The sequence below is a fragment of the Melitaea cinxia genome, chromosome Z, assembly GCF_905220565.1.
Source record: "Melitaea cinxia chromosome Z, ilMelCinx1.1, whole genome shotgun sequence".
Classification (NCBI taxonomy): domain Eukaryota; kingdom Metazoa; phylum Arthropoda; class Insecta; order Lepidoptera; family Nymphalidae; genus Melitaea; species Melitaea cinxia.
This window is the reverse complement of record NC_059424.1, coordinates 8,683,939-8,701,030: the sequence shown is the minus strand read 5'-3', so window position 1 is coordinate 8,701,030 and position 17,092 is coordinate 8,683,939. Positions and strand designations below refer to the sequence as shown.

Below are 17,092 nucleotides of genomic sequence, written 5' to 3'. Positions count from 1 at the left end.
TTACTAATAAAAAGCAAATTGTATTGACGCAAATAATTAACTGTTTTCACGACAACATTCCAAGATCGAAACGAAGATTTTTTTTAAATATGAAAATAAAATGTTTTTCAAAAATATCTTCTACGTATATTACGTGTATCGTGAATGCAAGTGAGTGGCTCGAGTATTTTTTTTTGTATTGCATTGTTCTTACTGTTACAAACTATTTACAAACCATGTAATTAAACGATAAATAATAAGATTTAAATAACGTTTCTTTACTAGTTAAAACAGGTCGGGTTCTTTTCAATATTATTGATTCCAAGAATATGAGTGGTAAATATTTTTTTCCTAAACCGTTTTTAGATAGAGTTAGAACTTGTAAAATTCTCAGTGTCATAAGTATTTCAAACATTTATTGCTGAGTAAATCAGTTTTTTGTATCAATAATTTAAGGGTTAAGTATTTTCAGAAAAGTTCATCACATAATATATAAATATTACTTAGGACTAATCGAAAATTGTAAGTGCGAACCGGTCTCATGGTTTCTTCTTTTGCCTGTTTTGCGAACTTTCAATTTTTGGTGCATTTGCTTACGCTATATGATGTAATACTGGGCTGCTCGTAACTGCCGCTTACCTGACCTACATACACAAATTTATGTCGAGAAGGCTTCCCAAATGAAAGAGATCCATTTTTTTCAGTTTTAAAGATAAAATATTTAAATTTACAATATTACAAACTTACCTTCAAGTTTCATGCCGACATCGAGACACTTTTGGAAGCGGCAAAAAGGGCAACGTTTCCTCTGTGTTTTGTCAATGTGACATGCCCTTTCTGCCACACAAGTGTACACCTTCTTATTCTGTACTGTTCTTTTGAAGAAACCCTTACAGGATTCGCAGGTGAGCAGACCATAATGATAACCGCTCACTTTGTCCCCACAGACAGGACACAGTTCCTCTATTACGTCCTTCGTGTCAGTTTGGTCGCAAACGTTGCCGGCTGTCGGCAGGTATGTTCCAGGTTCGCTCCCTGTACCTGTTGGAAATAAATAAGAAGCATCCAGATTTGCGTAGCCAAATGGCTGTTGGTCTGACGTGCATTGGTAAGCTGCACCCTGAGGCACGTATTGTTGTGAGGCTCCCGAGGGTCCGCTGCCGGAGCCCGACCCCTCAGGTCCCGGACTTAGGTCGAACGGGGACATGTTAAGAGACATGAGGCCTGTCTGCTGATCCATCGTCATGCTCGGCCGCACAGAGCGGCTGCTAGTTAAGAATCCCTACGGCGGCGTTCAACCGCGACAACGTTCACACAGTCACTGAGTTCACTGGCGGTCTGACCGCAACACTATCTGCCGCTCGCGGGCTGCACCTGTTCAATCACTTTTGTTGAAGACACATAAATCCAGCACATTTTTCCTGACAATAATATTTTAAGTTACAAAAGTTCAGACATTGAAAGAAAAAACTTGAAACGTAACGGTGTGGCAATATTGATGCAATTTGTTTACGACGCGCGTCGTCACGATCGTATCGAGTATCAGTGCCGCAGAGGCGCACGTAGCGTCCAAAAGACGTTCCGCGATCGACTGCCAGCCGGCCGGCGACAACGGCGCGCGTGCCGGCGCCTCCCGCATGCGCGCCCCGCCGCTACCCGCAAAACCCCCGCCCGTTCGTACAATGGAAAACGATTAGGAGCCCATGTAATAAGTGAAAGTGAGTCGGTGACCCACTTTCCCGCGATCCAGGTCTATGTTAGTGCGCGTTCGCGCGGTTGCGCCACCGCGCGGGCGGGCCGGCGCGGCGGACGCGACGGGCGGGGGGCGGCCCACTGACCCACTTGCGCGCGGTGCCGCAGCAGGGCAGGGTTGCCGCGAGCATATAGCTTATGTTTACGTTCGCACAACAAATGTCGCTCGATGTCGGTAACGACATCGACATTATTACTGCTTACTACTTTCTGTCGTCGACGATAGAACCACGCGTAGCGCTTAGCGTTCAAAGTTAACACCTGTTACATCTGTACTAGTTAACTTAAAAAAAAAAAAAAAACGAATAAAAGTCCTATGCCAGTTAGTTACTACATTACTAACTAATTTACACAAAACTTCGTTAATTTAAATTCTATGTAGACATCATTTAAGTAATGTAACTATATAAAATTATATCTACTTTACAATGAAAATATATTTAAAAAAAAAACATTACATTTTTTTAATGACTGAATAAAAGAAAGGTGAACTCAGAATTCCTTAAAAAAAAAAACAAATTTTGTTGATCAAAATAATCAAGAATAGTTTTGAAACTTTAAAAACGTCGCCATACAAAGCTTGGTCATAATCTTATACGAATCCGCCCATTCCCAAAAGATACTCAACACAATAGGCTAAATTTTCGCTGTACTAAGAGCTATTCAATATCAAAAGCGAAATAAATTAAAGATCTTGACCTGGTTTTGCTTAAAATCAGTCAACGGGTCATGAACGAGTGACTGTGACAGCCTTGTGCTTGCTATGTTACATGTTTTGAAGTGTCCTAATGATCTGAACGAATACTACACACTGCGAACACGTGACTGGAATGGAATACTCAGACGTGCTACATTACTTTCTCTCAGAGAAAAACCCAGAACCCAGAAGTTACTATTAGAGTTATCTTTATATATCATAATCTGTTACATTTTCAGTTTTCAGTGGGGCATTTTTATACGTTAAAATATACAAATATTTTAACTTTTCTGTATTATAGTTAGCGATCACACGCTGTTAAAGTAGAATTACTTACAAGATAGCGCATTTTTATAAACATACTAGCTGACCCCGCAAACGTTGTTTTGCCATATATGTTATTAACCCCCTTAATCCCCCCCTGCCCTATAAATTAGCAGTATGAAAAATAAATGTTAGCCGATTCTCAGAACTACCCGATATGCACACAAAATTTCATAAAAATCGGTCCAGCCGTTTTGGAGGAGTGTTGTAACTAACATTGTGACGCGAGAATTTTATGTATCAGAAAATATATTATACTAGTGCATCTAAAGAAATATTATTTCGATATAAGGTTTATGAATTAACAAACAATACTATTGTACAAACAATACTAATGTATTAAAGCGGTGAATTTGTTTTGTTGTTTGAAAATTTACGTCATGACTTACTATACTAAGCCTTTAAGATTTTAAAAATGAAAAATAGCCGTTTAGTAGTTAAAGATTTACTTAAAGTCCTGATATAAATCAAAGGTTCGAAGCAGTAATTGCAAACACATGTGAAGTCGTGCAGACTGTCTAGATGTATCGCAACACTGCGAAGCCAGACCTATTAGTTATCAAAATAGATTTCTGTATAATCAAATGACATTCATACACAATTGCTTTTGATAGCCCCCACTTCTGTTACCCGCCGATTCGGTAAATGTCAATTAACGACAAAAGGCGTGTAAGCCAGAATGAGTCAATAAGTTTCGATTTCATAATCAAGACCTGAATACCGGATGAAAAAGTGACAGTGTTGGTAGGTATAGCAAGTGTGTCGTTTTCGCTATCGCTCAGACACCGTGGCCTCCTACGAAAGCAAGAGTGCTCAGAAGCGCGGGCGCAACAGCTTTCTTCGCATGCGCGCATCTGACGTCATGCTTTCCCCGTATCCGGTGACGCGCGTTGATGTAACGCATCGTAATACGGTGTAGTAATCGACGTGCCGTCTATGTAGATTATGTTATCGCGCGACAATGCAAATTATTAAAAGATGTAAACATTTATGCGGGCCTTTTTTATTCATTATTCGTTGAACTCATACGTTTATCATAGATTTACTTACGTGAACTCTTAATGTGGGATAGGATAAAAAACAAACATTTAAATATGAAGTGTACGACCCTTGTCACTACCTCCAGTGACGATATCTCTATAGAATATTTCTACGTAATCTAAATTGAATGTATGTTTGTCCGTTACACTTAAAAATATCGTAAGTAAATATTTCGATAAGAGATCGAGAAAAATACAGTTAAAGTACAGTTTAGTTGAAAGGTACTTAGAGATTTGACTTGATTCTTCATCTCAACTGGCTGCTACGTTTATGGTCTCACAACCAGCGACCCATCGTGGTTGAACACAGGTAATAATGTATAATGATCGTAACAATGTTTAAATACGATAATGCCATTGTGGGTTTTTTTGCGTGCCATAAAATAGTATATAAGTAAGTAATATACCACACATTGTTTCGTTACCATACAAAATCCAATCAAATGTTTTTCGTGGTCTAGCCGTTTGTATAATAGGCCTTCCCAAACGCTAATTTAATCCTTTTGTTTGTAGTTAATAGTAAAACGCTGGTATTTTCGTTGCACGGAAGTTGCGTGGGACGAAACGATTACTAGCAATTACAAATAAATATCACAATAAGTTCGTCACTTTGATCATAAAAGCGCAAACAACGATTTCACCAAAGTTTAAGATTTAATATTGTTGTGAAAAAAAAGTTATTATATTTTCTGTAAAATGTATGTTTTATACTATGCTCTATTTATTTTCAAATCAATATCATGAACTATTAGAGTAAAAAAAAATGTTGCAACAAGTGATTAGCACTAGACTTGATATAGAATAGAAATTATTAATTTGTGATAAATACGAACAGGTGAAATCTCATATTGTACGTAACAAAAACGGGTCATTTGAATCGATCACTTGAACTTGCGTGTCGGAGCAGAGGGTGTGTGGGGATGGCGCAGATTTGGGGAGCCAAGTGCAGTAGGTCACTGGGTCAATGATATCGCCACGGCCTCGTTTGGTCCGGTGTTGTGTACGTCACACATAAAATACCGAACAGATTACACTGAAGCTAGCTAGAGCAAGAATTAAATCTCATCTGCTTTTTTTTCAACATTACTGAACTCGTGACCAATGTATTGTGTACGTAATAAGTATATCTAAATAAGAATTAATTTATCGCAATGTATATTCGAGTTATTCTTTATTTATTACTAGCAACCCGCCCAGCCTTCGCACTGTTACAAAAACTATCAGTGTTCCTATACTATATTATGCGTGTATTATACATATAAACCTTCCTCTGGAATCATTCTATTTACTAAAGAAAACCGCATCAAAATCCGTTGCGTAGTTAGAGAGCTAAGAGCTAAGCATACAGCCAGCGGAAAGCGACTTTGTTTTATACTATGTAGTGATTGTTATGCTCAGAACAAGGCTTAAATTAATATATAAAAAAAAAAAAACAAAAAACAACGGTACGACTCGTACGAGGTTCACGGGCTCTTCTAATATTTTTAATTTACTAGCAGTTGCCCGCGGCTACGGTTTTTATGCTATATATGTTGCTTTTATTAGGTATTACAACCAAGAGCGAAACTACAGGGAAACACATAAAGATATACAAAATTTTTGTTCATGAGAAAAAAATCACAATAAATATTTATTACTTCTAGTGTTATTAATTTCTAGTTAATATCAGTATTTCTAGACTACGCGTATAATATTCAATTTATGAATAATTGTGTTTGCTGGCAAACGAAAAAAACCGACTTCAATTACATCGACAAGTAATACAACGTAGGTAGACGAAAAAATAGCCAAGTAAATGCAAATGATTAAATATTACTCCAAAAATTGTTATCAGATCTCGATGAAATTTAAATGTGACCACAAGAATAACATCGGCTTTCGATTAAATTAAAAATCATCAAAATCTGAACACCCAGTGAAAATTTATGCGGATTTTAAAGGGACTCGTAGAAATTGATAATATTTACAGAGAGGGACTAAAGTATAACCATTATATTACAATAATTTAGGTTCCCGTTGTATACTACTTTTAAACCTTTCGCGAGTTAGAACTGCCAGATTGCACGCAGAGCTCGCTCTCGATCACGCTTCATAAGTATGACTTAATAGAACAGTCGTGCGAAAAACAATCTTCCCTTGGGTCTTCTCGAGCTATGTTTAGGAAATTTTAATAATACAAACTAATTTCCTATTTTACCACACAAAATTTCCGCAAACGTTGGAATGCTTTACGTTACATGTAATAAAAAGCCTAAAAATCAAATTTCATTCATCATAAATTTGTACTTCTGATATGACTAAAAAACATTTAAGATATATATTAAGGCATTAAAATTACATTAAGACTGGACAGATTATTCATTTATTTATTTTTAATCAATATCTGACCGGCTCTAAGTATAAAGGTAAAAATATTGTTTACTATTTCAAAAGCAGTCCAGAAATAAGTTTATGCAAAAATAAGACACACTTTCATACAAAATGTCAATGATTTTTATATAATTGATTTTCTCTCAATTTCAAAAATACTAAAATATGTATTTATGTACTTGTGATCAAAAGTCTAAGTTTAAACTTTTTATTTTGAATCCTTATTTTATCTATTTAAAGTTTGAGTTTTCACAACAGCTGAAACAGGTGTATACTGATAATTAGTAGTCCAGAATTCAAATTTGTTGTTTACAGATTTTAAAATGACAAACTTTTCATCTGACGAACTAATTTTTAAATCACTAGCCCAAATCTAAGTTTCATGCTTCATGATTTTTGACATTCATGATGACGGATGTTATGTTGTATGACAACATACAAAATTTCAACCCCTATTTCACTTCCTTAGAGGTATATGTGTCCCGCGGTAACATCGTTTCTCACCAAAATGGGTAGACTAGCAGCGATCTCTTATAGAGATAAGTTCACCCTTGCCAACATCATTTGTAAAAATGATTTGTAATTATGTTTTTTAAAGTGCAATAAAGAATAGGCCTCCACAAGTTCGCGCCAAAAATACGCGAACTCATGTGTTTTGCCTATAATCACCACGCTGGGCAGGCGGGTTGGTGACCGCAGGACTGGCTTTCTCGCACCGAAGACGCGCGTCTTCGGCCTGTGTGTTTGAAAGCTAGCAGTTGGATGGTTATCCCGCCATCGGACGGCTGCTTAAGTTCCAAGGTGGTAGTGGAACCTTGTTATCCCTTAGTCGCCTCTTACGACACCCACGGGAAGAGAGGGAGGATGTATATAGTGTTAACTATAAACTTGTTGTGTTTGTAGCAAACAAGTTAATGACCTTCACACAAACGTGTGCGCTCTTAGACTACCTTAATCCAGGCCTGTTACAAAATAGGTTTTAAACGGACGTCTTCCAATTATAAAATACCTCTGTGTCAGTTTTGAAATTTGTAGCACCACAAATATAGCAATTTATAAAAAAAATTCGAGAGCTCTTAAACCTCTTTATTGCGGTCCTGTCACTAAATTCAACGTTGCTGCACTGTAGACGTCCGTCTACAGCAAATTAAACGTCTATTTGACAAAAAATTGTTTTTTTTTTTTTTTTTTAGACAAATGTTCATTTCACAGTACAAAAAGTGAATCGTTTTTATTTTATGTCTACAAACTATTACCTATCTCTCTGCCAAAATTCAAGCTTGTAGCACTAAAAATGAACGACTTCTATACAAACTTGCGTGAGCCCTAAGACCACTTTAATCCCCGGTCCTGTCACAAAATCCGTTCATAAAGGATGTATACTAACTATAAACTACTTTTGTGTCAAAATTTAAGTTTGTAACACAAAGATTTTAGGAACTTTTATAAAATCTTTCGAGAACCCGTAGATCTTCATAATACGGCCCTGTCGCAAAATTAGTTCTTGTAGACGTTGACTAACTATTAACTATCTTCCTGCCAAATCTTAATTTAGAAGCATAATAAATGAAGAATTTTTGTATACATATTTAAAAGCCTTTAGACCCCTTTAATTCGGGCCTATGCAAAAATCCGTTCTTAGCGGATGTCAGTTTCAGCCTGTATTATCCCACTGCTGGGCGTAGGCCTCTTTCCCCATGTAGGAGATGGATCAGAGCTTAATCCACTACGCTGCTCCAATGCGGGTTGGCGGATATATTCCCTACTATGAGTATACGATCGCTATCAGGTGTACATGATAAAAATCGGGACCGACGACTTAACGTACTCCGTGACACGGTGGGGAGACCCACAAGGACTGCACAAATACCAAGATCACGGCAAACATCTGTATGGCCAATACAAATGTTTATCATGTGCGGGGATCGAACCCGCAACCGCCAGCGCAACAGCAACAAACCAGTGCTGTGACCGTTGCGTCAACTTTGCTTAGCGGATGTCAACTATTATAAACTACCTTCATGCCACATTCCATCTTTATGCGTTCAGCGGTTTTTAAGATTTCGTGATGAGCCAATGACCTAACGATTTTATTGTAAGTATAGAAGACGATATGTGCTTAATTATATCGTATTAATTGTTCAAGCTTAGTTAAGCTCAACAAAAAGTATACATATTTCCATTATTATAATATTTAAAAATAAAAAAATAGTAACATATTCTTAAGACACAGTACCTGCATTCCATAAAAATTAATAACAATAATCGTTTTAATATAGTGAAAGGAAAAATTTCCAAGCCTTGGTATTTTAGTTAATTCTTTTTCATTAAATTTAATCTCGATTTTACTGCAAACATTCTTAAGCAGTTATTTTACTAATATTTGTTATTTTTAAGACATTTTTCTTCATTACAATTTTTCTTCATTTTTAATATTATACTAACAACCGAACAGGAAAAATACAACAAATATTTTTCAAATTATTAAAAAGTTCCATTACAAAAAAAAAGTAGTTCAATTCTTTGTTACTACGGCACTTTCACCTACTTCGACAGACAAAGGAACTTGTATGTATATTCTGCTCCAATATAGATGCTTGGAATAACAAAGCAGTATTACCCAATGTAGCAGTTGCAAAGAAACAGGCGACCTGATTCCGAGATTCGTCGATTTCACTCGCCCTCAAAATTTCCTAATCGGTTAACATGATCGGAATCCTGTTTATTTCATAAAATACTTTTCGTACTTAAAGTATATAATTATACTCGCTATTTTCAATAGTGCCACATGTAGGAAAACATCAGACTATAATTATTTTAAACTTATCACAGTGTATTAATAAAATATTTGAAATATAACTTTTAGAAAACATTAATCAAGATTTTGTTAAGAAATCTACACTACACTCCATATTACATACTCAACTCTCTACAAATCTACATTACATAATTACTTACTTAACTTTTCATTAAATTAACTAAAATTATAAAACTTCATTGTTAAAACTTCGGGAGATGGCGATTGTATTTCGTTGGCCCACATTGCAAGACCATTTTACTGGGGACACAACAGAAAATTTAAATGTTTAAATAATCGACTTTGAAATTTTTATGTATTCAGCATAGTGAGTTAAATTTTATACAATATACTTTTAAAACTGAAACAAGCTTTCGACTACTTCGACAAATAGCTTTGCTAGAAGTTTGTCAGTTGTTGTTAGTCAAGTATCAAAGTTTTTTTTGTTTTGTTTTAGGTAAAAAAATTTATTGAAACAATCATTACAATTGTTTATTGTTAATTGGACTTAAGAAACAAATCTATTTTGTTACTGAAGTAATATCTAAAATATGTAAGTTATTTTACAAACACCCATTTACTACAATCAATGAAAACAAAGGAAACTTATTGTTACGTCCGACCTGGAGTATATTAAAAAACGAGTGGAAGCGTGATCTCAGGTACGAACGGGACGAACACTTGTCTGCAGTACGCAGAGCTAACACTTAATGTCTTAAATAAAAATCCTACCTTAGTTTCACTGAATACTGTTCGGTGAAGCCTCGCCAGGTATAACTTAATTAACATCAAACTATAATTGGCCAATCATTACGTCTAATGCTAATCAATTATACTTAACTGAAGTGGCGGGCTGAAGCAGGAACCAGCAATCAAAATGGCCGTTGTTCGGCGTAGTTCCCTCACGTTTTTCACAATAATTCAACAAGGAATACAAGGAATACACTTTGCTATTAACAATTAAATTACTTCAAACAACAAAGGATGGTTCGATCAACAAAAGGCGATAATTTTTCGCGAGAACGAACAAGTACAAACAAAAGCGTAACTTTTATACGGAGACCGGAAAAACGATGCAAACTTTAAATTCAAAAGGTGACGAATGACAGCTCATAGATAAAAACCATTTCGTAAACTATACTAACTGTCATAGATAATATAATAGTTTAGTGTTGCTACATTTGGTTCATAACATCTACCCGCCTCGGCCAGGACTACCTGGCCGCTAATCAATTGGCAGTCGTGACAAGGTTGATACCGCTCTCTTCAGAACAGAACCGTCCACCCGAACCTCAGCAAAACGGGGCACTCCATCTGCTCCAAAGACGAGGTTAAGAATGCGCCCTCTGCGCCAACACAGTGGCGGTGAGTTAGCGTCCTTAACCAGAACGAGGTCACCAACATGCGGTGGATCAGTCTTGTCAGTCCACTTAACGCGCTGCTGGAGAATATGCAAATATTCCAAATTCCAACGTTTCCAAAAGCTCTGAGTGAGTTGTTGGATCAATTCAAACCGCGAGAGACGATTGAGTTTCACATCAACATAGGGGTATTCCGGCAGGGCGTTCAGCGGCCGTCCAATCAAAAAATGGCCCGGTGTGAGGGCTTCCAAATCGTTAGGGTCTGAAGAGATCGGGCACAACGGGCGTGAATTCAACATGGCTTCAATTTTGCAAAACACTGTTGCGAGCTCCTCAAATGTTAATACGGACTCGCCAATTACTCGTCGCAAATGTGTTTTGGCAACCTTTACAACACTTTCAAAAATTCCTCCCCAGTGGGGGCATGACGCGGGACTGAACTTCCAAGTTATTCTGCGACTAGCTAGTCTAGACGCAATCTCAGTCTCATTAGACGCCAAAAATTCATATATCTCTTTTAAATAGTTATTTGTGCCTTTGAAGTTGGTGCCGCAATCCGACCGAATCAAGGACGGTAGTCCTCGTCGTGACACGAATCTATCTAACGTCGCAACAAAGGCCTCTGTCGAGAGGGCTGAGACTAGTTCTAAGTGTACCGCCTTGGTGGACAGGCAAACAAAGACGCACAGGTAGGACTTGACCGTTTTACTGTTCCTGAGGGTCGAGGTCTTAACCGAAAAGGGACCTGCAAAGTCCGTCCCAACTCCAGCAAAGGGCCTTGTCTCTGTGACCCGATCCGACGGCAGGTCACCCATGATAGGCTGCATGGTAGAGGCCTTGAGTCTATAACAAGACATGCAGCGAAAGACCACACTACGGATCGTCCTTCGGGCCGATAAAATCCAAAATTCTCGTTGTAAAATGGCCAATAAGGCATTACAGCCGGCGTGGGAGTTCTTGATGTGACGATCAGTCACCAACAAACTCACTAAGTGGCCACTTTTGGGCAACAGGAGGGGATGACGAGCTCCATACGGGAGGTTTGCGTTCCTTAGACGTCCTCCGACTCGCAAAAGACCCGCACTGTCCAAAAAGGGGTTCAGTTTGCAAATGGCTCCAGACAGCTTACATTTGCCTTTTCTCAAAATATCAATCTCATTTTCAAAGTTCTCTTCTTGCACAGAACGAACCCAATGAAGAAGAGCATCCTGGAGCTCTTGTGGCGATAAGAACGCCTCCAAGCATTTGTTCTGTGGGTGTCTACAATTTCTGGTGAAGCGCTTGATCCAAGCGGTGACCCCCAGTAATTTGTCTAATGAGCTGTAGCGATTCATTAGGAAATCTGGGTCGAACGGATGGTCCCGCCGTTCAATCGCAAGGGTTCGCAACCCAGGCAATGTGACAGTATCCAAGGCCGGTGTTCGCGGCCAATTAGATTCTGACCTGGTCAACCACTCAGGTCCCCACCACAGGGAGTGCTCAACCAAAAAGGGGGCCATACATCCCCGTGATGCGCAATCAGCAGGGTTGACTTCGCCAGGCACATGCCTCCAGATTAACGGGGTTTCCGATTTCTGGATCTGAGAGACCCGATTTGCAACAAACACCTCTAAGGTGTGGACTGACGTCTTCAGCCAACATAGGACAATTTGACTGTCAGTCCATGCATAGACTGTCTCAATGTTAACTGACGGGCACAAGGTGGACATGATGTGATTCAAGAGGCGAGCAAGAAGGGCCGCCCCTGACAACTCTAGCTTGGGAATTGTCAAGGTAGTTCGAAGAGGCGCGACCTTGCTCTTCGCCATGACCAATGACACCTTCACTTGACCATCCATGGTCACGGTGCGCAAATATACGGCTGCTGCGTACCCACGTTCCGAAGCGTCCGAAAACCCATGAAGGGACGCTGTATGCTTCCCTGGTGGAAGCATAGCACGGGGCAACGATATCATATTGATAGCAGGCAATGAGGAAGCAAACAGGAGCCAGTCCTTCAAAATAGCTTCGCGGAGTGGCTCGTCCCATCCAAGACCTGCAGTCCAAAGTCTCTGCAGGAAGCATTTGGCCCAGAATATGACTGGGCATATCCAACCATTGGGATCAAACGTTCTCGCGACAGTCGACAGAACCAGCCGTTTCGTCCAAGTGCGAGGCGAATCCAAATCGACGTTGAACGTGAAGATGTCCTGGACTGGTCTGTACTGTATTCCAAGGACTGTCATCATGGTAGGATTGTCACGGTTCTCAAATAGGTGAGGATCCTGCTGGTGGTCATCAGGTAGCCCATCCAAGAGCGCAGGTAAGTTGGAGATCCATTTACGCAATTCATATCCTGCGGAGGCTAGGATGCCAATCAATTCGTCACGCAAAAGGAGAGCCTCTCTCTCCGTGGACGCACCAGTGCATATGTCATCAACATATAGGTCCTCCTTCAAAATGGCGGCTGCGCGAGGAAACGACATACGCTCTCGATCTGCGAGCTCCCAAAGCGAACGTATGGCCAAAAAGGGGCTAGACCGCAGCCCGTATGTGTTCGTGTTGAGTTCGTAGACAAGTATGGGATCTTGCGGGTTTTCCCGCCACAATATCAGCTGGTATCGACGATCATCAGGGTGGATTACCGTTTGCCTGAACATCATCTTGATGTCAGCTACGAAAACGAATTGGTGACGCCGAAACCGCGTGATGACGTCACAAAGGTCCTTAAGCAATTTGGGACCAGAATGAAGACACTGGTTCAAGGACACTCCCGATGTGGTCTGCGCAGAACCATCAAATACTGTGCGCAGCTTGCCACTTGACGGCTTTATCACAGCATGATGCGGGAGGAAAAAATGCTCCGTCGAGCGCCAGTCAAGTTTTGACACAGACATGTGTCCCAAATTCTCATACTCCCGCATGAAGTCAATGTACTTCTGTTTAAGTAGCGGGTCCCTGCTCATGCGGCGCTCCATTGCCAATAAACGCTTCTCTGCAGTAGGCCGCGAGTCGCCAAGGGGCGGTCGTACGGCAAGAAATGGCAATCTTGTCATGATCCGGCCAGAACGAAGATAACTGGTGTTGCTCTTGTAGAACCGTTCACACTCCTCGTGTTCCGGATCAGAGCGGGGTGCTTGTGGTGGCTCTTCCACTTCCCAAAATCTCTGCACGGCGTCAGAGAGGGCGGAGCCCACCATCAAAGCCGTTCCAGGTTCAGCAGGAGGGGGAGCCCTCAATACAGGCCCCATCAATGCGAACCCAAATATGGTCCGGAGGGCTACTAAGCCACCTGGCTGCAAAACACGATCCTTACCGAGTAATATTTTGCCCAGTACATCGGCGCCAAGCAACAAATCGACCGTGCCAGGTAGGTCGAATTCAGGGTCAGCCAAGTCCAAATCGGCGGTCAATTTTACCGCATCCGCAGACAACCGAACTTGCGGGTGACTGCCCAAGATGTTCTCCATCACAATGGCCGACGATCTCAGCGTCGGGCGTGGAGAATTTGAGGGCGAGAACTCAAACGAAACGTGGCCCTCAACCGTGGTTACAGGGGCGTTCCCGACACCTCTTATTATATCTGAATACCTTTTAATATTCAGGCCAGTCTGCCCCACCAACCAAGACGAGGCTATGCACCCTTGTGAGCCTGTGTCCAATATTGCTCGGACTACAACCGAGGCGCCCGTCCGTCCCCAGACCCGGACATAGGCCGTGGGCAAGAGGACGGTCTCAAAAGGGGGTGGTGCATAGCGGGGGCAGACGCCAACATCCTAATGTTGGCGTGGCGGCGATCTATCGCCGCTGTCCCGGGACGGCACGTCAAAACGAGGGAGTGGTTTAAACTCGCCCTCCTGTCGATGGCGACTGCCACGAGCCATAGTCGGCGGTTCGTAGCGCCGGGAGCGTCCGTACTGAGGGTTGCGCGGCTCCAAACGGGGACGCTCCGCCAGAGGGGGGGACGGCAATCGTACCGGACGTGCGTCACGGTAATCGTGGTAAATGACTGGAGGTGACCGTGATTGGTCACGAGGGTGCGGTGAGGGCGAACGGGGCACAAAGGTGCGGGATTGAACCCGAGGCCCCCTTCCATACCCGCCCGTGGGGCTGCGCGCCGAATCATGTCGGCGATCCACAGCAGCACAATCTGCGTGGCGGGGGGGAGGTGAGCCGGACTCCAAATTGCGGGACTGAGCCCGGTGTCCGCTCTCATACCCGCCCGAAGGCGACCCCGGGTGGTCGCGGCGGCCATTTGCGTTGGCGCACAGCACCTTTAAATGTTGCCCTCCACAAACAGGACACGGGTGCATGTCGGGGCAAGCGCGCTGAAAGTGGTCCCCCAGGCAGGAGAAACACCAGCCTCGGGCCTTAGCAATCCGCCTACGAGAGGCCACATGCAACGCTACAAAGTCCGGGCACTGCATCGTTCGGTGCCCCCGGGACTTACAGAACCGGCAGACCGGTCGCGCAGCCTGCGCGACTGCAAAGCGGGGGGACGCCCTTCCCTTTGGCGCCATTTTAGCAGTGCGCCGTTTGTTGGTGGGTCCGGAGCTTGATAGTCCCACCGGCGCATCCATAACGTCGCCCATGCGACACTCATTCTCCAGGAACGCCAACAATTGCTCATAACTAGGGAGAGGAGATGCCTCATCCCTAGTGTGCGCCTGTTCAAAACGTGCTCTCAGGGACACCGGCAACCGCTTGAGCATAATACGCACCAACCAGTATGACGACTGGTCAACCGGCAGGCCCAAGCGGCTAAGAGCATTGGTAGCTGCAACGAGGGGGTTAAGCATCTTGGTCCTCAACTGGGCGGTATTACTCACGACAGGAATGTCCATTATCTGGTCGATATGAGCATCGGCCAGACAGCGCTGGTTTTGGTAGCGCTTGGTGAGTAATGACCGCGCGACCGCATAGCTCCCTTCACAAATCGGGAGGTGCTGCACCAATTCTCTTGCCTCTCCATCCAGCACTGAGAGCAGGTAGGCCAGCTTTTGGGACAGGCTCAAATCCTCCCTAGAGTCCACAAGGCTTTCGAACAGGCCGATGAAACCCATCCACGCGTCGAGTCGACCATCGAAATGGGGGAGATCCAGGTTAGGCAGTCGGGTCAAAAGGCCCACGGGAGTCTTCAAAGAGGCCCTTGTAGGCGGTACTCCGGCGCGCGAGGCTAAGATCTCCCGGGCGCGTTGGGAGATTTCATCGGCGAGGCCCAAAATTTGGACGTAGTCCTCGTGGACTTGCTCCCGTCGCTCCTTCGGAAGCGACTCCATTGGCACATCGTCAAGGTGCAGAAGGAGGCGCTGGTACAGAGTCTCGACCTGTTCAAGTCGAGCCGGGCATTTCTCGTACCTGTCTATTAAGGCCTCCGTGCGGTCTTCCCTATTCACCAAGGCGACCGCTGAACTGAACCATCTCAGTTGAGCTGTGATTCCTGAACAAGATTCACGGACCATGGTGACCGCGGTCGAAGTCATCTTCAAAGGCACAGATATAACAACAGTAACAACAAACAATAATCAAATTAATTCCAATGCAACAACTGCTATCACTGAATTGAAATCAAGTATCAAATCTTAAATAACTTCAGTAATAATACAAGAAAAAATTAAAACTAAGTTTTTTAATCTAATATTTCAACAAACTAGATTCAAAGCAATAACATAATTTACTCAACAATTAATGAATTTACTGATAAATACCCATTTAAACAGCTATTTCTAATCTTATACTAACAAACAAGAGTATTTATAAGAAATTAACCTTCAATAAAGCATAAGACAACAGCTGTTATTAACTCAAATCCAAATATTAGACCTTAAGTATCTAAATATAATATTTTAATAAAGAAAGAATTAAACAAATTGTGACCTAACTTATTCATACAATATAATAAACTGAGCAACAATAAGTTAACCACGCTCTGCTACCAAAACATGTTACGTCCGACCTGGAGTATATTAAAAAACGAGTGGAAGCGTGATCTCAGGTACGAACGGGACGAACACTTGTCTGCAGTACGCAGAGCTAACACTTAATGTCTTAAATAAAAATCCTACCTTAGTTTCACTGAATACTGTTCGGTGAAGCCTCGCCAGGTATAACTTAATTAACATCAAACTATAATTGGCCAATCATTACGTCTAATGCTAATCAATTATACTTAACTGAAGTGGCGGGCTGAAGCAGGAACCAGCAATCAAAATGGCCGTTGTTCGGCGTAGTTCCCTCACGTTTTTCACAATACTTCAACAAGGAATACAAGGAATACACTTTGCTATTAACAATTAAATTACTTCAAACAACAAAGGATGGTTCGATCAACAAAAGGCGATAATTTTTCGCGAGAACGAACAAGTACAAACAAAAGCGTAACTTTTATACGGAGACCGGAAAAACGATGCAAACTTTAAATTCAAAAGGTGACGAATGACAGCTCATAGATAAAAACCATTTCGTAAACTATACTAACTGTCATAGATAATATAATAGTTTAGTGTTGCTACATTTGGTTCATAACACTTATATATGGTGCTCTTTCACGCAAATGAAATGGTTTTATTGTCATTAGATTTAGTCTATACGTATGTCAGATATTTTTAAATTTGTTCCTGTTTAGAAAACATGTAACAACTTCACATACTTTTCATTATAATGTAGCTTCTTAAAGTTTTCACGGGGATATTCAAAAAATTGTTCGATATAAACCTAGTCTGGATAGTAAAATATGTAACTATATTCTGGTGTATTCGTAATTATTACGAAAATGTCTTGACAAAGAACTGAA

General features: G+C 41.5%; 2 protein-coding genes across 2 annotated transcripts in view; both read right to left on the bottom strand.

Moving 5' to 3' along the window:
* Positions 1-1,225, bottom strand: part of LOC123668704 (nuclear hormone receptor FTZ-F1) — a 29,146-nt gene extending 27,921 nt beyond the window's left edge. Inside the window, exon 1 of the mRNA XM_045602407.1 lies at positions 727-1,225. Coding sequence (XP_045458363.1) covers positions 727-1,225 — 499 coding nt within the window. The remainder of the gene's footprint in view (positions 1-726) is intronic.
* Positions 1,226-1,731: 506 nt separating this feature from the next.
* Positions 1,732-13,769, bottom strand: LOC123668571. Its single transcript, XM_045602303.1, has 2 exons — positions 11,310-13,769; positions 1,732-1,992 (listed from the first exon to the last, which is right to left on the bottom strand). The coding sequence occupies exons 1-2, from the start codon at positions 13,767-13,769 to the stop codon at positions 1,732-1,734; spliced, it is 2,721 nt and encodes a 906-aa protein (XP_045458259.1).
* Between the last annotated feature and the right edge of the window lie 3,323 nt (positions 13,770-17,092).

Bases quoted from the DNA above. Each gene is read 5' to 3' on its own strand.
- LOC123668571 (XM_045602303.1), bottom strand. From the start codon at position 13,769: ATGGAGAACATCTTGGGCAGTCACCCGCAAGTTCGGTTGTCTGCGGAT. The intron at 1,993-11,309 runs GTGAGTTTGTTG...CAGATGTAACAG, and splicing joins TGCCCAAAAGTGGCCACTTA to GTGTTAACTTTGAACGCTAA.